The 22,329-nt window shown below is 37.3% G+C and overlaps 1 protein-coding gene across 3 annotated transcripts in view; it reads left to right on the plus strand.

Moving 5' to 3' along the window:
* The window catches only part of LOC115219845 (SR-related and CTD-associated factor 4), a 79,082-nt gene that overhangs the window by 46,640 nt on the left and 10,113 nt on the right, over positions 1-22,329 (plus strand). The window contains exons 5-12 of one of the 3 annotated variants that reach the window (XM_029790130.2): positions 1,517-1,716; positions 6,056-6,283; positions 14,233-14,309; positions 15,823-15,991; positions 16,779-17,077; positions 19,726-19,857; positions 21,446-21,537; positions 21,686-21,786. In XM_029790130.2, the coding sequence (XP_029645990.1) occupies positions 1,517-1,716; positions 6,056-6,283; positions 14,233-14,309; positions 15,823-15,991; positions 16,779-17,077; positions 19,726-19,857; positions 21,446-21,537; positions 21,686-21,786 (1,298 nt within the window). The remainder of the gene's footprint in view (positions 1-1,516; positions 1,717-6,055; positions 6,284-14,232; positions 14,310-15,822; positions 15,992-16,778; positions 17,078-19,725; positions 19,858-21,445; positions 21,538-21,685; positions 21,787-22,329) is intronic. The other 2 variants (XM_029790132.2, XM_029790131.2) reach the window with 2 other exon arrangements.

The following is a 22,329-nucleotide window of genomic DNA, read 5'->3' on the forward strand; positions in this document are numbered from 1 at the left end:
ATAAAAGCCATGCCAGAACAATCACAGTAGCCTGGTATAGTCTTCTACCTGGCTGGCTCCTATCAAACTGTCTAACCCATGCCAGCATGGAAGATAGATGTTAAATGATGATGGTATATATATATATATATATAAATAAAATTATGTTGATGCAAACAGGAAAATTACAACTCAGAATATGAGAAAGGTCCAAGAGTTTTGTGCATGGCACCTTAGGCACGTGTCTTCTACTATAGCCTCGGGTCAACCAAGGCCTTGTGTGTGGATTTGGTAGGTGGGAACTAAAAGAAGCCCGTCATATATGTTTATGTATTTGTGTGTGTGTGTGTGTGTGTGTGTGTGTGTGAGATTGGTGTTAGGAAGCTCATCCAGCCATAAAAGCCATGCCAGAACAATCACAGTAGCCTGGTATAGTCTTCTACCTGGCTGGCTCCTATCAAACTGTCTAACCCATGCCAGCATGGAAGATAGATGTTAAATGATGATGGTATATATATATATATATATAAATAAAATTATGTTGATGCAAACAGGAAAATTACAACTCAGAATATGAGAAAGGTCCAAGAGTTTTGTGCATGGCACCTTAGGCACGTGTCTTCTACTATAGCCTCGGGTCAACCAAGGCCTTGTGTGTGGATTTGGTAGGTGGGAACTAAAAGAAGCCCGTCATATATGTTTATGTATTTGTGTGTGTGTGTGTGTGTGTGTCTGTCTCCCCGCCATTGCTTGATAACCGATGTTAATGTGTTTATGTCCAGGTAACTTAGCAGTCCAGCAAAAGAGACCAACAGAATAATTACCAGGCTTACAAAGAATAGGTCCTGGGGTCAATTTCTTCAACTAAAAGGTGGTGCTTCAGCATTGCCACAGTCAAATGACTAGAACAAGTAAAAGAATATATATATATATATATATATATATATATATATATATATAACCGTCCAACCCATGCTAGCATGGAAAGCGGACGTTAAACGATGATGATGATGATATATATAAATATAGTTAAATGCAGGTGTTATTCAAATTCTTTTACTTCTGACATATGTTTCGAAGATATCATAGGTATTATTCCAAAGGAATAAAATGGTGTAAAACAATGTAATCTTCTCTTCAGGGAAGTGAAGAAATGAAATTTGTCAATAAGACACCTTAACAGAAAATGATGGATATGTATAGTGGTTAACTGAACGCTATTAATATTATTTCAAAAAAACATTATAGGATATAACATCAGAGGTAGCCTATAGAAACTTGTGGTAAAACCTTTGAATGAAAGAATGAACTTACATGGGTATTGCGTTCCTTTGTCTGTACAGGGGAAGTGTGTGTGTGTGTGTGCATGCGCATGTGCTTATTTTGAAGCTGGAACTATTTATCTTATTTTTTTCCTGTTAATTGTTTACAAGGGAAAAATACACACATCTATTTATATATATATATATATATATATATATATATATATATATATTATAAAAAAAAATAAAATTTTTTTGTTGCATTTATTCTTCAGCTCAGCGAGCAGTTGATGGCCTTGTGGCTGTAAGTCAAAAGTCTGGAAATGCTACCAACCAGTTTTCTGGAGAACACCATTCACATGAAGCTGCTGGACAGGTTCGGCATGAGAAGGAGTTACCATCAGCAAGCTCTCTTCTGGAAGCGCAGAATGACATGCTAGACACCGTGAAGCAATTACTTCAGCAAACACAAAAGGTTAGCATTCTTCTATGTTTATTATCTTATCTTATTTGTGTGTTTCTTGATTTTAGAAATAGTTGTTTTGATAGCAGGGAGTTCGCAAAGCTGAGCTTTAAATATGTCTTATACAAAATAGACCTCCGTGTGTGTGTGTGTGTTTGCTTTTCATGCAAAAAACGGCTGTTCGAATTGCTTCCGTACTTGAGATGCATGAATAATTTGACCTCGGCTGCATAATAGGGTCTTCAGTTTAATTTTTGTATTAAAAATAAATAAAACTGCTTTATATATAGGCGTAGGAGTGGCTGTGTGGTAAGTAGCTTGCTTCCAAACCATATGGTTCCAGGTTCAGTCCCACTGCATGGCAACTTGGCAAGTGTCTTCTACTATAGCCTCGGGCCGACCAAAACCTTGTGAGTGGATTTGGTAGACAGAAACTGAAAGAAGCCCGTCGTATATATATATATATGTGTGTGTGTGTGTGTCCTCCCAACATAGCTTGACAACCGATGCTGGTGTGTTTACGTCCCTGTAACTAAGCAGTTTGGCAAAAGCGACTGATAGAATAAGTACTAGGTTTACAAAGAATAAGTCCTGGGGGCGATTTGCTCGACTGAAGGCAGTGCTCCAACATAGCCACAGCCAAATGACTGAAACAAGTAAAAGAGTATATATGATTCAGTTGTTTAAAAAGATTTCTCTGTCAACTTCTGGTATTGACGTAGCAATTTATCTTCCTTCATAAAAGTGGTAAATTTTGTATTGTCGTTTATTATTTTTGTATTATGAATTCCGAATTGATTTCCCAATTGAAGAATAAATGGAATTTAGAATAACAAATTTCTGTACAACATATTTTGCTTTTTCTTCCAATATACAGGGTTGGCCAAGAGTCACCTGACAGTAAATCAAACCCATTTAATTCCAAGATTTATTTATGTTTAGCAACTGAATGAATTTGATAAAAAGCATCTTAATATGAACATCATGAAAATTGTTCAAACTGAAGTCCTTCTTGAGCGACACATTTTTCCATTTGAGTCAATACAGAATTAGAGATAGTATTTATGGAATTTTGATTTACTATTGGTTGACTTCTGGCCAACTCTGTATAAGGAACAATTTCCTTCCTGGCAATGCCAAGTGCCTCTGCTAGTAAGTTATAAACTTTAGTTTTGTCCTTTTAGGTTTTGCAAAAGTGGCCATAAATAGGTGTAGGCATGGCTGTGTGATAAAAGTTTGCTTCCCAACCACATGGTTCTGGGTCCAATCCCACTGTGTGGCACCTTGGGCAAGTGTTTTCTACCTTAGCCTTGGGCTGACCAAATCTTTGTGAGTGAATTAAGTAGATGGAAACTATGTAGAAGCCCAGTGTGTACATGTATGTATGTATTTGTGTTTGTCCCCCACTGCTGTTTGACAACTGGTGTTGGTTTGTTTTCCGCCCCCTTAACTTAGCAGTTTGGCAAAAGAGACTGAAAGAATAATTACCAGGCTTTGAAAGTAAGTGCTAGTGTTGATTTGTTCAACTAAACCCTCCGGTTGGTGCTCCAGCATGGCCATGCTCCAATGACAGAAACAAGTAAAAGTTAAAAAGGCAACCAGGCGCAGGAGTGGCTGTGTGGTAAGTAGCTTGCTAACCAACCACATGGCTGCGGGTTCAGTCCCACTGCGTGGCATCTTGGGCAAGTGTCTTCTGCTATAGCCTCGGGCCGACCAATGCCTTGTGAGTGGATTTGGTAGACGGAAACTGAAAGAAGACTGTCGTATATATGTATATATATATATGTAGGTCCCGGGTTGATTCGGGGTTAACCACAGTAAATAAGGTACTCAATAAATGTATATATATATATATATATATATATATATATATATATATATATATATATATATATATATATATATATATATATATATGTTTGTCCCCCTAGCATTGCTTGACAACCGATGCTGGTGTGTTTACGTCCCCGTCACTTAGCGGTTCGGCAAAAGAGACTGATAGAATAAGTACTGGGCTTACAAAGAATAAGTCCCGGGGTCGATTAGATCGACTAAAGGCGGTGCTCCAGCATGGCCGCAGTCAAATGACTGAAACATGTAAAAGAGTAAAGAGAGAGAGTCTATGTTGTAGTATTTGAATATGTAGTTGAAATTTGACTTAGGAATTGAGACAAGGCTCTATTGCTGTATTAGTTTTCAGAATAACTTATGTTTGAGGCTGATATACTTGTATCTTTTGTGTGGAAAGTTGTAGAACCTGCTGCTGGAATAATGCTACAAAGCAGTGCTAAAGTAGAGCAGTTTTGAGATATTGTCTATTCAATAGTTTTGAATTGGTAAAGTTTAATTTTTTCAGTTTTTGTCTTTTTGGAACTGTGCTTATTGTCTTTCAAGCTATTTGGTGACCTGAGTGGTGCTGATGCCTCATAGAAAGCACCAGTGCTGGTGTCACGTAAAAAGCACACAGTACACTCTGTGAAGTGGTTGGTGTTAGGTAAAGCAACCGACCATAGAAGCCTTGCCAAAACAGACAATTAGAAATTAGTTCTGCTCTCTGGCTTGCCAACTCCTACTAAACTATCCAACACATGCCAGCATGGAAAACAGATGTTAAATGATGAGTATATATATATATAAATCTTAGTTGACGTTATAGATTGTCTGTGTTAGTTGATGCATGGCAGATTGCCCGTCTTAGTTGATGTGTGCCATACATTAAGGCAGATGTAATCTGTTCATGTAACCCAGATAGAATCTTAGTTGATATAAGAGAGATTGTGATTTCATGCATAGTTAATTCATTCATGTCTGATTTACAGATTTGAAAAGCTGAATGAATAAGGTATTAGTGGTGAATTGGCTGTTGGGCTAGGAGTTCATATCTAAGTCTTGGAATTATGTCTGCTCACCATACTTATTTGCCTCAGTTTACCGTGTCCGATTCAGAACTGCAATGTATTGCGGACTGAGAGACTGCGTCCCTCTCTCGTTTAGTACTCTCTTACCTGCTGCCCAAATGCAGTGAGATGCTTACAGTGAAATATGAATGACCCTATTATCTCCACTTGTCTATTTTATCCCTGTAGATTGGCTGATTAAGAGGAAGGGGGTTACATTCATGGAGGCTAATGTTTAACCCTTTAGTGTTCAGATTATTCTATCAAACATAATGCTTATTGATTCCCATTGATTTGAATTAATCATGCATTATCTCATATCTTCAAGATCTTGATGGTGTAATTACTTAATGTAGAATAACATTGTAGGGTAGGTGCGAGAGCCTGGATCTGGTCAGTTTGAACATAAAACAGATTAACTATTTTGGCCGGATATGGCCGGTTTAAATACTAAAGGGTTAAATACCTTCAGATATTATTGATCAGTGAATAAAAAATATTGGGGACCTGTTAATGAATGAGCATTTGAAATCAAATCTGGTTAATTCTGTTATTTCACTGGAAATGAAAGCTTAAGCAGCTGGTTACTACACAGCCTTCAACAAGTACCAGGTACTCTTTGCATATGCATAATAATTTTTGAGATGGGATAGGTTAGATTATTTTTCAAGATTCAACCATTTAAGTGACATTAATTCTGAATGAATCAAAACTGTGACCGAGTTGTTGTTTAATTGCATATTTCTGTTTTTACCACTAGTTAGTTGCTGAAGTTGGCACTTAACCAACTATAGCAACTGACTGGTGGTGCTCTGTTGAAAAATGAAAGGTTTAGTAAAACAACCAGCTTTTTTCATTAGTAAGGTGGTAAGCTGGCAGAATTGTTAGCATGCTGAACAAAATGCTTAGTGGCATTTTGTCTGTCTATGTTTTGAGCTTAAATGTTGCCAAAGTCACCTTTGCCCTTCATCCTTTTGGAGTTGATGAAATAGATACCTGTTAAGCACTGGGGTTGAAGTAATCGACTAGCCACCTTCCCCAGAAGTTTCAGGCCTTCTGCCTATAATAAAAAGGATTAAGCTGGTGTTTGGACTGTAACTTAAACAAATGACACTTCCATAAAATGTTTTTGTTTAGACAAGGATTTTTAGTGAGAGAGTTAGGGAGAAAATAGTTGAAGAAAACATTGTTTTAATGTCTACCTTTCCATGCCTGCATGATCAGATGGGGATTTGCTTTTCCCATTGACAACTCTCACTTGTTTATGAATATAATAAGCCTCTGGTCTATCAAACAAAGAAGTGTGTACATAGTTATGTGCTGAACTGGAAACAAAAGAACTTCGTTTGAACAAACTTTTGTTTGTATGCATGTCTGTGCTGTGTTTTTTTTTCTTTTTTTCTATGAGCTATATTCTATTTGTTCCTCAAATCTTTTTTCAACTCTTCCATCAGCAGCCAACAAGTCTGAGCGCTCAGCAACAACAGCTTCAACAACTGCAACTACTCCAGCAGCAGTTACTACAGCAGACCGAGCTGATGCAGCAGCCGGCCCAACAGCAGCAGGCAGCAGCAATTATTGATAGTAACCTTTTGTCACAGATCCAGACTTTGACAAATCAGTTGCTCAACAATCAAATCAAGACATTACACTCTAAACCTCCTGAGCCTGGATTCAATAAGGTCACATTTTAACTCCACTATTTTTCCCATTATTTTTTTTTACTGATCCTTTCTTTCTGTCAGTTCCTTCTTTCAATCTTTTGATCCCTTCAATTTCATACTATTTATATTCATTTGCTTTCTATTATCCCTTTTATTTTTTCATCTATTTTTTAAAAAAAATTCCTTTCTCCACCAACCTCTGACCCCCCCACCATTTTGATAGCTTTTATTTAAAAATTTTCGATCCTCTCTTCCTTTGATCCTTTTCCTTTTCTTCATTCTGTAATTCTTTTGTTTCTCTCTCCCTCTCTGTATTTTTTTATCATCTCTTTTCTCTTTTTTTCCCCTCTTTCTCTCATTTTCTTTTTTGTATATGAATATATTTAAAAAAAAAAAAAAAAAATATTTCTGATTATTTTTGCAGTGGAATCCTTTCAATGTTTCCACCCTTTGGTATTCAGATTATTCTGTCAAATTTAATCTTTATTTATTTCACATTGTTTTGAACAAAAATGCATTATCTTGTAGCTTTGAGATTTAGCTGAGATAACTACTTATTTTTAGAATGACATTGTGGGGTTGGTGCTAGAGTCCGGATTTGGCTGATTTGAACCTAAAACAGAATGTTTAAGGCTGTTTAAATGTTAAAGTGTTAAACCAAAATATTTTATAACATTGGAAACATTTCTGAACCTAGTTCCTCAATCACATTTTCTCCTTAGTCTTTTTAATGTCATTTTATTTATAATTATTAAATTATGTTTTCAGGATCCCCTACCTCTCATTTTTTCTAAAATTTATAACTATATGAGACTTTGAAATCCCTTTGTTTTTCTGTTGAATTATGAATGTGCCTTTGTATATTAAACATCATTAAGAAAATACAGTGCATTTGTGGGCCCCGTTTCATGTTGATGGCTAGTGAGTTGAATGCTGAAAAATGATTTGCAAGTAAACACAAATTGCATGTCTTCAACATTTCGTTGCTGGATTCTTTTGATGTTTGTTGCCATGCTAGCATGGCTTAGTTGGAAGACTATTGAGGCAGGGGTTTTCTGACCAGTTGCACTTCCTGTTACCAATCCTTACCTGTTTTCCAGATAAGGATTCCCCCCCCTCCAAAGGAATTTGAAATTGTAGAGTTAGCAGATGATTTGTTGACAGTCAACAAATGTGTTCTGTTGTAGCTGAGCTACAAATGGTGTCATCACAGTCCATAGGCTTGTAGTTTTTCAAACATTCACAAACATACCTTTGTGCATACACAGGTGTGCTTATGGCTCCTTTCAGTTTCTGTGTATGAAATGCTCTCATAAGGCAATGTTTGGCTTTGAGGCTGTAGTGGAAGACAACTAACCAAAGTGCTGCATAATGGGGGCTGAACCTAAAGCCATTAGTTTAATAGCCATCTCTGCCTTATGATACAAAACCTATCTCCCCAAGGTGGATTTCAGTCTCTTCCATACTCAGCAAAGGACAACACTGGACCTGTCCCTCAACAACAACTACAAAAAAAACCCCCCAAAACCCACACACAAACTCTGATTTCACATCAATATAACATGGTCTGATTTGTAAAGCTATGTGTTGTTTTGCATAATGAAAAGTTTTAGGAATATTCATGGAGAAATAGGAATAAAGAATTGTGTAATGTTCTGAGAAGAGTGTTTTCCAACATGACAACTTTCAAAAAGCTTACATATGCCTTTCATGCTTTCAAAATCATTCTTTCTAAAAGACTGTTAGTATTACAAATGACTCAGGTCCAAGAGCAGATGGGATTTTGTGGTTATGTGGCTGATACTGAAGGAAATTTTAACTCCCTGAATGGTGTTGAAGGTTGCTGAGACATAATTTTTTTCAAGAATTTACCTAGCAATGATATTTCTGTCAGGAACAAATGTCTTAAATGTCAAAACTCTTTGTAAACATTCCACAGTAAACCTAACTACCTCACTCACAGAATCTCTCAGATTTTGGTAATCTACATAAACTAAATGACAATCATTACAAGCAATAGAAAGAGTTGTTTCTTCATAATATTTTTGTATGGAATATGTTATTGGTAATTGCAATAATTGCATGCAAGTTTGACCCTTTCAGCGAAAGATCTTTTTGAATGTGTCCAGCAACTTAGCATTAAAGAGTTAATTCCCTTCCCTTTTTTAGTTTGTATCTATTCTTATTAAATTTCGTGTTGAACTTAGATTTGTCTCCCCCTTGTGTTTCCATTGATGTACCATGATGTAACCGAGTTAGAAATAAAAAAATAAATAAAACATGTATAGGCACACCCCTAATTTAGTGTTAAATCTTTGTACAAAATTTTCCCCTTTTAGCTTTAACTTGCCCTTGTGTGTCACACTCTATTTTATTTCTTTAAGTTAAAATCAAGTAGGTGTAATTTACATGTAAATATGGTATATTTTGATATATGCCATCTTTATTGTTTTAAGCTCAAATTATCAAGAGAACTTCCCTTTCATACTGCAGCTTCATTTCTGCAAATTTAGTATATCTAGGACATTATCCAATATGTTCTTTTTTATGCTGGTAGATTAGAGAGTTTGCTGCTATATTTAGCAGGCCACATGGACATGTAAGGCTCTTTTCTGTTGGTTCTCTCTTCTGGTGAAATTGCCATAACTTTTGTGTTTGAGTTATAGAAGCCTAAAATGAACAAACCCACTCACAAGTCTCAGCTTGGCCTGACATTGTAGTAGAAGACACTTGCCAAAGGTGTTACACAGTGGGACTGAACCCTAAAACCTGGTGGAGAAGCAAACTTTTTAACCACACAGCCACACCCATATTTATTATTCTGTAAATATTAAATTATTTTGTAAAATAAAAAAAAAAAAAAAAAAAATAAAGAAAATGCAATGTGAACGAGCATTTTACCTATTATTCTCGTGGTTGATGAAATATATTCCAATAATACATTTGTGTTGATTTAATCACTGTAATACTTATTTTGCGTCCTTTACCATTCTCCTTTTCATGATTCTTGTGTAATATTCTGGGAGGTTATTCTGCAACCTTGAAGTAGATTTTATTGTTATAAGATTTATTGTTATGAAGTTGGTGTGCTGGCACAATTGCTGGGCTTCTTAATAGATTCTAACTGCATTCGCATTGTTCACCATAAGAACATTGACTTGAGATCAGATGAGTAATAATAAAGTGGAAGGTTACTCATACAGTAACGTCAAATATCAGGATTTTCTGTCCCCAAGAAAAAGATATTTCCTGCGGCTGACAACACAAAAACCACCTTTACAACTACAAAATCACTAACAACAGAAGGAGCATCAATTGTGCATAAAACATTGGTGGCAGCAGGTTATCCTGAAACAGAACCTTCCACTGCAGCCAAAGGAAGCCTATCTCACCTCCAGCAAAATATACACATGTAAAAAAATTTACCTCTTCTTCTGTTCTATATTCTTTGTCATATGAGGAGGTTTATGTCTTTGCAATTTAATGCATTCAGAAAGTAAAAAAGAACAAAGAATGCAATTGCTCCCAAGTTGAAAGTTGTAAGATTTGATGTCGCAGCAGAAAGCCTATCAGCCAACCACACAGTCCAATCACTCTTAACAGCAAAAATATTAAAAAAAAAAAAAAAAAGGAACAGTGTAAGGGCCACTGCAAAAACACTAAAAGAAACACTAGAAGCAGCAGGTAAACATGCAAAAACCCATTCACCATCACATTCACTGCTGCAATTGGAGCATAGTGTATGGCATAGGGGGGAAAATGGGAATGGGGAGAGCTTTGGAGAGTTTGTCTATAAAGTATCAGAAAACTCAGTGATGGTAAAGGGAATATCGTGAAATAAAGTGAGCTAAAAGTTTTTGTGATTGGACCTTTCACACCCAATTTCTAACACTAGATTATTTGTCCTTTAAACTTGAGACCTCTCTTTTCTTTTTGTGACTGACACGGCTGTACTTAGATGTATAAATGTATGTGACCTTGGGCCAGCTTAAAAGTAGTCAACTGCTCAGCAGCCTCAGGTTATTGGACATAAACATGGTAGATATTAATGAGACCAGGATTTGTGGAAGGCGTGTATTTAAATCCACCTTTGTCAAATGAGGTATATTAAATGCATTGATCAACTTGGATTCAGTTCAGGGTGGCAGAGTTGATTGAGAAAAATTTGGATTTTGGGATATGGATGCACTTCTTGAACTTTTACAGTAAGTTAGTGGAATTGGATGTGAATAGGAGAACCAAGAACTTGTGGGTTTTTTTTTTTTTTTAAACTTTAAATGGGGAAGGGTGGCTGGATCCCTTTAGATGTCTAGAAGTGTTCTTGAGTATAATCTGCTCTTTAGTCCTTGAGGAAGGAGACTAAAATGGCATTTTAAATGCACACTGGGTTTTTGTAGATACAAGTGAAGTATGTATAAAAATTTCAAACAATTCTCTCAGATAGGAACAAATGGAATTTCCAAAATAAACAATAGGGGACATAGTCCAATGGCATTAGATCATTCAGATTATATCTAGAATATTTAGGTCAGTGAGTTGATAGTGTAGGATGTCCAAACTTTCAAGCAGTCAGCTATATCGACTGTAAATTGGAGTCTAAACAAGTCTAGATAGGGCACATGAACAATCTGAACATTTTCTTTGTAAGCAAAGCTTACGGCAACTAGATAGGTGGATTAGTTGGGTTTCAATTGATGGGGTCAATTGTTAATAAAAAAACAAGGAGTTCTCTGAAGAGAGCAATTGAACAACATTGATAGCATTTACTAAATAAACAGGTTTATTCAGTGAATGCTACTGATGTTGCTGAGTTGCCCTCTTCAGAGAACTCCAGTACCACTTGTTGACAATTGACTCCATCAATTGAAACAGAAAGAGAATAGGTTTGGAGCCAGTAAGTAAATTAAATAAGTCAGTTTGTGAAAACATCACAACTGTTACGCTAGCATTGAGAACAGCTTTCAGCTATATCTTAAATGTGAAACCTGAAACTTATGTTCTTTAAGTGTCTGCAGTTAGATATGAGGTACTAAAGACCATTTAATTGACCTGGATAGTTGACGTAATACATGATAGTTAAAATTTCAACTTTTAAGGATTGAGGTTTGTGTATGCTAATTAAGTCCCAGGTTTGTGTTGCTTTCTAATATGACATTGCCTAAGTGTTTGCAGTAGCTGGTGGACTACAGACAGTAGATTTTAGTACCAACCTCGACTGTCTACTGTGGCTCTGAGCAGAGGACACTGAGTACTGTTTAAGGCTAACAACTACTGAGATATGTTGGCAGTAAATAGTTGCGGTTTGAATGACCTCTTCGACAAACTTTATAAATACATACCAGACTTGTTTGTCATCCAATGGCAGTAGAATGGAAAAATTTTCAATTCTTTGAGCTGGGATGTGGTAGCACTACTGAGGAAGGAAGCAGCTCATAACTTTGCTGAATGCAGGGCTTAAGAGTTTGTCTAAGGTGTTAAGAAAATGGTCTTTTATTGTTAGTTGTGTGATCAGGAAAGCACAGTCCTTCGCAGTCCTAGCAGACTTGTCTGTTACCACCTCCAGCTTGTACAATATGTTTTTCTAGAGAGCGAGTAGCATTTCTGGCTTTGGTGGAGTTCTTATCAGTTTGGATTAATTGAAAGCCTTCAGTTTGCCAACCATATTACTTGGTAGCTGTCATTAAAGCTGCTGGAATTGTTCTCCATTTCTAGAGGCTAAATTGTTTTAATATAGAAAAGTTTTGAATCATATACAATGCATCAAGCACATTCGGCTTCATTATTACTGGACATATTTATTCGGGAGTTACTGCTTTGAATACTGAATGTTTTGAGGGACAACCTGTTCAAACTACATGGTAAAGTCATATTGGTACATGCAGAACTCTTATGTAATAGTGTTGGTGACTACAGGAGTTGAGGTGGTTGACACCATTCTAAGGGTATACAAGATGATCACAGGAGCAGCAAAAAAGAAAAAAAAAAGAAAGAAACCTTTGAGAAGTTAGTGGATTTGTAGCTTTGGAAAATTCATGCTGCCAACCAGTATTGTTGGATGCTGAGTAACAGATTGGTTAAAATTGTTTGGTACAGACCTACAGGTAGATAGGGACTGGGACGAGGATGCTAGTTGGGTAGCCAGTCTCATCTTTAAGTCTTTCAGGGGTGAGATAGGTCAAAAGAAAAAGACTCCAGAGGGATCAAAATTTATAACGAAAATTTGTACTCGTGTTTTTTCGTTGACTGACCTTTGGCACAAAATGGATTCAACTGAAAAAATATTCCGTTTGTGTTGCAGAAATTGTTGCCAGATCTAAGTGTAGCTTCTGATTGGCTCATAGATGAAGTGGTACGTTTTCAGAGCTGCTGACCATGCAGTGAAAAGAATTGTACCAACGCTCACTAAACTGATGCAAATAAGTGGTACTTTATTTGTACCACCCACCTTGAAAGAGTTAAATGGGCAAAGAGGAAGCTATCTCTGAAAGGTTTCTGGAGGTGTCATGTACTTGCATCACTTTTGTTATTTATTTTTGTCTGACCAGATTGGACCTTCTTTTCCATTTCTTATGGTTATTGATATATTCCATTGTTCAGGCGGTCTATTTGCTGCAAACATGGCTGAGTGAATATGCTGTAGCTGATCATATATAGACATATTCTGAAACTGGTAGCTGCAAAAATTCCTGGAGGGTTAGCTGGTGTGGTTACTCTTCCTCAGACAAATTTCCCCATGTCTTATCTCTTTGATAGAGCTAGAGCCCTCGGTGATGTGAAGACGAAGATCCCTTTATGTTCTGAATTCAAATCATGGTTTTTCTCTGGTTGATAAAAAAAAAAGTACTAGTTAAGTTCAGGAGTTTTATGTAATTATCTCCTCATCCAAAGTTTATGAGCATGTGTCTATTTAAGCTGGCCATAACGGCCCAAAATATTCTACTGGTCAGTCTGGCCAGATTTGGCCACTCACACCACCCCTACAATGTCATTCTAAAATAAACACCCAATTCATTAAAATGTTGAAGGTACGAGATAATGCATGAACAATTCAAAATGATGTGAATGAATAAGCATTATGCTTGACAGAGTAATCTGAATGCTAATGGATTAGTGTTAATCCTAAATAAAGAAAACCTTACTTGGAGAGGTTAGTGGAAATAGCCAATACAGTATTGCATTAGAAATAACTGGACATTCTTTAGTCTGTGCCAGGTTTGAGGTGAAATCCTAGCAGGGTTTACTGATCCTGGTGAAGCTGGTGTTGTCAAAATTATTGATGAAATTCAATTCATTTATGGCTACTAAATATACCACTCTGGATCCAATTCTGCTCAATAAAAACACATACACCAGGTTCTGTCTGTTTTTTTTTTTCAATTGTGGCAGCCATTGAATCTCCTCTCCAGCAAGACACCTGTTTCTATTCCTCTGTTGTACTTTTACCACCATCTGACAAAAGCTACCTCCCTGTACACTACTCTCTCCTCATGTGAGAGGTCTTGTTGTGCAAGTTGCTTGATAACCTTGTTAGTGTTGATGCCATGTAAAAGGCACCCAGTACACTCTGTAAAATGGTTGGCATTAGGAAAGGTATCTGGCCATAGGAACCATGCCAAATCAGATATTAGAGTCTGGCACAGTTCTCGGGCTTGTCAGCTCTTGTCAAACCATCCAACCCATGCCAGCATGGGAAACTGGCATTATGTGATGAGGAAAATGAAATAGAGACTTATTCTGCTACGGTCCAACCCATGCCAGCATGGAAAATGGACGTTAAATAATAATAATGATGATGATGATGATTCTACATAACGAAGTCTGTTTTTAAATAGAATACTATGAGAATTGTATGAAATGTGTGGCTTCTTAGTGAACTATGTGTTATGGCAGGAAATCTTTTATTTTTGTTTAACTGATGTATATATATTTTGATAGTTTATTAAATTGATGTTGTAAATTCCCTTCAGAAGTTGCTGGACTTTGATTATGGGGAAAGTGATGATGAGGAAGACAAGCATGAAGATAACTCTGATGGCATCCCTGGGTAAGTTCTTTCTTTTCTTTTATTTTAGTGTAGTGCTTTTCAGAAATGGTAGTTTATTTCTAGCTTTTTTCAGAAATTCTTAATCCTTCATCTTGGAGCTTTGCTACATTTTCTTGTTTTATTTTATCATTTTTCACTTCTTCTTTTTTTTTTTTCATTAATCCTTGCCTCTGTTTTATCTTGTGTAGTAGCACTTCTCTCCTTTTATGTTAATCTTTGGCTTTTGTTGTGTGCGATAATCTTCATCTTTCTGCAGTTTGAAGTTAAACAATTCCTCTAAAACCAAGAACCTAGCTTTTTTGACTTGCAATTATCTGTTGTTGTATATTTATTTGTAAAGTTGGTGTTTGATTTCCTTCTTATGTTCTCACTCCTTCCTGCTTTTTACATTATTTTCACTCACCTCATTATTTCACTTCTCACTCTCCTTTAGTTCTTCAAATCAAAATCTATTTCCACTACTTTTCATTTCACAACGTTACCCCCAAATCCTTGATATTATGAAAGAATTTCTCTTCCCCTTCCTTTTGGTTCACTCTTTGAAATTTTTGTATCAGTAATACCTCAGTAATTCCCTTTCTCTGCTGTAGAGGTCTCTTTTCACTTTTTGATAGAGGAATGTCACAACTCCCTGTGCCCTCTTTCTTACATGCAAAATGAAGACAGTTGCCACTATTAGCAAAGTGGTGAGCTTGCTGAGTCATTAGCACCCTGGGCAAAATACTTAGTGGCATTTCATCCGTCTTTACGTTCTGAGTTCAAATTCTACTGTAGATGACTTTGCTTTTCATCCTTGTGGCGTTGATAAAATAAGTACCAGTTGTGCAACGGGGTCGATATAATTGACATATCTCCTCCCACGAAATTGCTGGCCTTGTGCCAAATTTTAACGGATGTAATGTCTCGGCAACTAACAACTGGTGCAGGTAGTTTGTTCCATGCTTCAGCAACATTGAGTGTGAAAAAATGTTTCTAAAAGTCATGGGAGCTATGTTGATTTCTGACTTTGTGGGCGTGCCCACGTGTGTTAGACACATGGTGCTCAAGTTGGTTGTTCGCACAATGGTTAATAATTTTGTGAGGGTTTTCTAAGTCAGTTGCCAGGCATTGGAGCTTCAATGCATCTATGCCCAGGAAAGCAAGGTGCTGAGTATGGTAGATGCCTGATGGAGGGTATTTGCTTGGTTGCACATCTCTGAACAGTTTCCAGGAGGTCAATTTCCTGAGCAAGATAGGGGTTCCATACTGGTGATGCAAATTCCAAGTGTGGCCACACCAATAGCCATGACAGGCTTCTTTCAGTTTCCATCTACCAAATCCAGTTATGTAGCTTTGGTCTGCCCAGAGCTAGATTAGCGGAGCTGTGCAGTGGGACTGGGTCCCCCAAAAAGCATGTGGTTGGAAAGTAAACACCTTAAACACCAAATATTTGTTAAGGAAATGTAGCTGCTGACCTTTTTTTTTTTTTTGGATTATTTTGAATAATTGCATTTATTATATATTGCTTTTTCAGGAATGTCCAGAATATTTTGAATGATCCAACAATTATGCAGCAGATCCACCAAATGTCTCAAACCATCAAGAAGACGGAACAACTAAAGAATGAACTCAACATGCAGGAACAGATACGGCAGCAACTTCTGAAGCAGCAGGAGAAAGAGTTTAATCAACAGATAAGTCAAGTGAGTCACATTGATTTCTTTTAATTGCTTATGGATGAATGAAAATAACACCATTGACTGTGGTGTCTTTCTTTTTCCTTTTTTTTTTTGTTAATGTTTGTGTTGTTTAGCCATGAGTAAATTCTACTCCTGTAGACATATGATCAGATTTTCCAACTGTGACCTTCATGTGTCTTTTACTCAGACACATCATGTATTTCTTTGTTAGCTTAGAGGGGTTGTAGATTGTTTCTGTAGATCGAGACATTTGCAAATTGTTGGAGATTGACTTTTATGCAAGGAAGTAGTCAATAGATAATATAACCAGATCTCTACCTTGTGAATTGTATAAATGTGTTTATCATCATCATTTACCAGCCAGGTGAGTTAACTAATGTGAGTTAACAAATCCTGCTGCTGGCATATAAAAAGCACCTTTCGAGTGTAGGGCCTCAGAGAGGTAATGACAAATGACCAAGACCTTTGGCAATATGCTGTACTTAAGATGATCCATCAAGCCAAGTGAAATCTTAGTTGTGTCAAATACTGGTGTCACACAACTAACACCCATGCCGATGGAACATAAAAGTACCCATTACGCTTGGAGTGGTAGGTGTTAAAAAGGGGATCCAGCTGTAAGAAACCATGTCAAATTAGACTGGAGTCTGGTGCAGCCCCATAGCTTACCTGCCCTGGTCAAGCCGTCCAACCCATGCCAGCATGGACTGCAAACATTAAATGATGATGATGATTATTTATATTTTGACTTGCTGTAAAGTATAACTTCCTTCTGTCTTCATGTTTTCAGGAGCCACCTCCACAAATTCAACATCATATCCCTGTGGCACCGCAGATGCCACCTCAGCCACCCCCGCCGTCGCAAATAATCCAAAACCAACCCCCTCCAATGCATCCACAAATGCCTTACTATGTTTCTGAACCTCCATATCCAGCACCACCAAATCAGAATGATCTCTCAGAGCGTATGGAATTGGACAACCGACATGACCGTCACTATGGCGATGTGCCTAATGCCGAGGTGATAGTTATTGATGATCAGCCTGATATCCATAAAACCTCTCGCAACAGGGATCGATCAAGGTCCAGGTTTGTATACCAATAGTTTCCTTTCCTTTTTCACATTGCTTTCTATGTCAGTACTTCTTTCAGAGTACTTTCAATTTGATTGTCACAACAACTTAACTCTTCTGTGTACTTCATATTTGATCCCCTTAATTCTCTCTCTCTCTCTCTCTATCTTTTTTTTTGTTGGCCTTGTTAATTGGCTCCTAGATCTACCCTGATTCAGCAGATCTAATATTGTTCCACCTGGGACCATGCTACCTTTTATTCAGATATATGTGTTTTGTTGTATGAGTGTAGGTCGGATGTTTCTTTAATTTGAGACATCTGCACAAATAGTTCCGACTATGACTGGCCTATCTCATTTAGGGGGCTTTTAATGACATTGTCTATTGTATTTTAAGACAGACATTATCAATTAAGGGTGAATTGGTTGTTAGTTCTAGTGGGTTGAGTGACTGTGTAGAGATTCTTTGGTCGTAGTTATTTTACATTCATATTTTTTCTTTTCTATGCTAGCTTGAGTTGGTGGAGTTTGTTTGAGTAATTATGTTTACAGTTTGATGAGCTTTCTATCGGCAACCATTCAACTTTGAAGTGGTGGGGGACAAAACTCATCTTTGTTATTGATTAGTTGTTTGTCTTGGTCAAACCCAAAAGACCAGGGTGAATTAATCATATATAAATATTCTTCTGGTTCATTATGGAGAACTGTTGAAGGTTAATTATCCAATATCCTAACACACCCTAGCGGTTAAGGGAACCTGTGGAAGAGGTAGACCCAGGAAGACCTGGGATGAAGTGGTGAAGCACAGCCTTCGAATATTAGGCCTCACTGAAGCAATGACCAGTGACCGAGACTTTTGGAAATATGCTGTGCTTGAGAAGACCTGGCAAGCCAAGTGAGACCATAACCTCGTGGCCTATGCCAGGGGTGTAACCAGCCCACTTATGCGTACTTTTCCTTCATTGGACACTAAACTCTGCTTGCAAAGACCTGTTGAGGCAAGTGAAATCAAAATCAAATTTGATGACTGGCATCCGTGCTAGTGGAGTGCTAAGAGCACCATCTGAGCATGATTGTTGCCAGAGCAGCTAACTGGCTTCCGTGCCAGTGGCACATTAAAAGCACCATTCGAGCGTGATCGTTACCAGTGAAGAAACATTTGAGTGAGGTCATTGCCAGTGCCACTGGACTGGCTCCTGTGCAGGTGGCACGTAAAAAACACCATTTGAGCATGGCCTTTGCTAGTACCGCCTGACTGGCCCTCGTGCCGGTGGCATGTAAAAGCACCCACTACACTCTCAGAGTGGTTCGTTTTAGGAAGAGCATCCAGCTGTAGAAACTCTGCCAGATGAAGGTTGGAGTCTGGTGCAGCCATCTGGTTTGCCAGTCCTCAGTCAAATTGTCCAACCCATGCTAGCATGGAAAGCAGACGTTAAACGATGATGATGAAGCCAAGTACTGTAAATCCTCGAGTATAATCTGCATTTTTTCCCCAAAACTTAAAGGCCAAAATACCTAGTGTGTACTATATACGAGGTTAAAAATGAAAATTATTTTCTAAGCAATGTCCGAGTCTCTATTTGCTATCCGGCACTGTTTATTCAGACACATTTTGTGATGTCGGGCGTGAAAATACCTTAAGCTAAGCCTGAAAGCAATGAATTCATAAAAGAATCGTCCGTAACTTGCAGTAAGCAACATTTATTAAATGTTATTACTGTTATTTCTTTATTTTCTGCAAACAAAATGCACAAAAAAGCTACACGTTTGCATTATGTTATATATACAATAATAATAAAGGATGTTACTGTATACATTTTTATATAGACCTCCTTGACTCAAGTTAGAGAAAGGGTGCATATTATACACAAGGTTTAGGTTTTTTAGAGGTACAGCCTCCTAAAAATCCCCTGCGTATTATACTCAAGGGCGGACTATACTCAAGGATTTACGGTAATCAGAATTTGCTGGTGTTTGTTAACTGCCCAGTCATCTTAGCTTAGTTGACTGAGTGCTGTTATGGTTTTGGCCATGAAATTGTTTCAAGTGCCTCTATCTTCAATTTTTAATCGTCTTCATTTTAAAGCTCTCTTTTCCATGCGTGTATAAGTCAGATGTAATTCAATTGAGGCAAATTTTCTACTGTTGGCTGCCCTTCCAGTTGCCAATCCATACCTATTTTGAAGCAAGGCAATATCTCCCCATGACCAAATGCTTTTAATGAAAGATAGGAAATGGATACCACTTGTATGACGACACTGGTCAGCCCGTGCCTCAGGTAGAAGACACTTGCCAAAGATGTCAAACATTTGGGAAGCAAGCTTTGAAACCACTCGGCTATGTCTTATCTTCACTACAAAATTTGAGTGTTTCTTCCTTTCCTTAAAAATATGGTGGCTTAAATTTATTTTGTTCATATTTCACAAAAAGAGAGAATGAAATGAGCATCAGAGCATTAAGAATGGGAAATGAAGTAAAGTTATGCTTACTGGGCTCAGAACCGTGTCAGCTATATTGTGGCAGACTATGTTTGTATGTGATGTTAATGCTAAGAGTCTCTGAAATGTTCTTGATAAGAGACATTTGTCAAAGATATGGACTTAAACATTGTGTCAGTTGTTAGTAGTTAGCAGTATACATATATCGTTTCTTTTCCTTTTGTTAGATCACCTCGACGCAAGAAGAGATCTAGGTCAAGATCTCGGGAGAGGCGGAGACGATCTCGTTCTCGAGATCGTGACCGAGACAGGGATCGAAGTGACAGAGAAAGAGACAGAGATCGGCGCAAGCGTTCAAGGTAATTGTTGTTGTTTTATCTTTTCTTTTTATTGGTTTCAGTTATTGGTCTGTATAGCCATGTTGACATACCAACTTCAGGACTGTTGATGACTATATCCAGTATGCTTGCCAACACAGTACATTTTCTACATCTGTGACTTCTATATCACTTCATTTGTGGTTTTTGTATCACTCTTTTCTTCTTGCTACTGGTTTTGATGGCATATGATGGAATGCACTCACCTACAAAAAAAGAAGAAAATGTCTCAAAAAAATTTCCCCAAGCCCTATATGCAAAGTTGGCCTCTCAAATAAGTTTGTCCCTGATGCTTGCTTTTTCCTGAATTGGACTGCATCTAGTATACCTCTGCATCTTTAATGTCATCAAATACAGTAAATTAATTTCTATACTATGATAGTTATTTGCTATTGGACACATTATTTCATGTTGCTCCAGTTCACTCAGCTGTAGAAATGAGTTGCGATGTCACAGGTGCCACTGGTGATGTGGAGAGGAGAGGCCGGTATACATGTGCGACTGCTGGTCTTCCATAAACAACCCTGCCCGGATTTGTGCCTGGGAGGGTAACTTTCTAGGTGCAATCCCAGGGTCAGTCATGACCGAAGGGGGTCTCAATATATTTGCTATTGAAATTAATAATAAATATTTTATTTTAGATTGTGAAGTTAGTTTTTTTGTAAAGACTTTCTCCTTTGTTTCATGATAGAAAGATTCCCAGCATTATTGAAACTCTGGTTATGGTTACAGAATTATATTAAAAGAAAAGTTTCATGGAACTGATTTGCCATTCATAACTTGGTACTGAATAGGAAATTAGATTTTGTATAACGAAATTTGATCATTAGGACAAAGCTTTCAAGAATGCAACTTTCCTGTAACACATAGGGGATTGCTGTGTTGAGAATTAGGCAGTAACTTGAGAGGATACATAAAAACATATGCATGTATAAAGTGATTTCAAAAAGTTTCCAGACTAGTTCTGTAGCAGGCCGACAGGTGGCAACACATGGTTTTTGTGCTCAGTGAGAGCTTGCAGTGACTTTTATGAGGCTGGTGTATTGTTGCACAAGGTGGCCATTTCGAAGGAGATGATATTAAAACTTACGTAAATAAGTTATTTTTTATTAGACATAAACTAGTTCAGGAACATTTGATATCACCCTGTAAGGCTAAATTTGATCTATTGGATGGATGTGAAGTATGAATTTGAGGAATATGTAAGCAAAAAAAAAAAAAAAAAAACCAAGGGAGATAACTGTGCTGGTGTGGATACTTAATGTAGGTGAGGAAATGCTTAGAGATGTTGTCTGACATGTTTACATAAGGTAGAAGGGGATAAAAGAAGACTATTAGATCTAATACATAAAATATAATTTGATGGTAAACCATGGCATGTTACCTTGTGGCAGACTCAGCCTGACAGTAATGATGATAATAAAATGGAAAGTGTTCGTGTTTGTTACTTAGTGTAAAAACTTACCAAAATTTATACTTTGCTTTTGTATAATACCTCATTGATTTTTTTTCAAAATTGAAGAAAGTACCAGTAATTTATTAGCATAACTCGCAATTTTTTGTTTTTCAGATCACGGGAAAGAGAAAGGGAGCGCCAGCGAGAAAAAGAACGGGAACGCAGAAGAAAGGGGCTTCCATCCATTAAAGAGAGACACCTTAGTGGTAAGCATGGCATGGACCAACATTCTGTTTACATTTTGTCTTTATTTTATTCAGAAACTATCTTTATTTTTTAAATTTTCCTTCTACCTTTGCTTTTACAATAAAAGAAGACAACACTTTGTTTAAATCTGATGCATTTCTGTTGTAGTGTGTACAAGAACTATATGGCTGGGTCATATAGCCAAAGTTACTTCTGAAGATGAACTGCGATTAGAAATAGAAAAGTATGGTGCTGTGGAAAGCATAAATGTAAGTAGACTACATTATTGTTATTATTAATAATAATAATAAGGCGAGCTGACAGAATTGTTAACATGCTGTACAAAGTGCTCAGCGGCATTTCACCTGTCTTTATGTTCTGAGTTCAAATTCCACTGAGGTCGACTTTGCCTTTCATCCTTTCATAGTCGATAAATTAAGTACCTGTTGCATACTGGGGTCGATCTAATCGACACCCTCCCCAAATTATTTCAGGCTTTGTGCCTATAACAGAAAGGATTACTATTATTAAGGCATCGAGCTGGCAGAATTGTTAGCATGCTGGGTGAAATATTTGGTGGTATTTTGACCATCTTCACATTCTGAGTTCAAATTCTGCTGAGGTTGTCTTTGTCTTTCATCCTATTGGGGTTGATAAAATAAATACCAGCTGAGTATCGGGTGGGGGTCGATGTAATTGATTATCCCCCTCCCCCAAATTTCAGGCCTTGTTCCTGTAGAGAAAAGGATTATTATATGTGAAGACCCGTGGGGGTTGTTGTATGTTAAATATCACCTCCTGGTATTTAACAG

This window comes from Octopus sinensis, linkage group LG15 (genome assembly GCF_006345805.1).
Source record: "Octopus sinensis linkage group LG15, ASM634580v1, whole genome shotgun sequence".
NCBI lineage: Eukaryota > Metazoa > Mollusca > Cephalopoda > Octopoda > Octopodidae > Octopus > Octopus sinensis.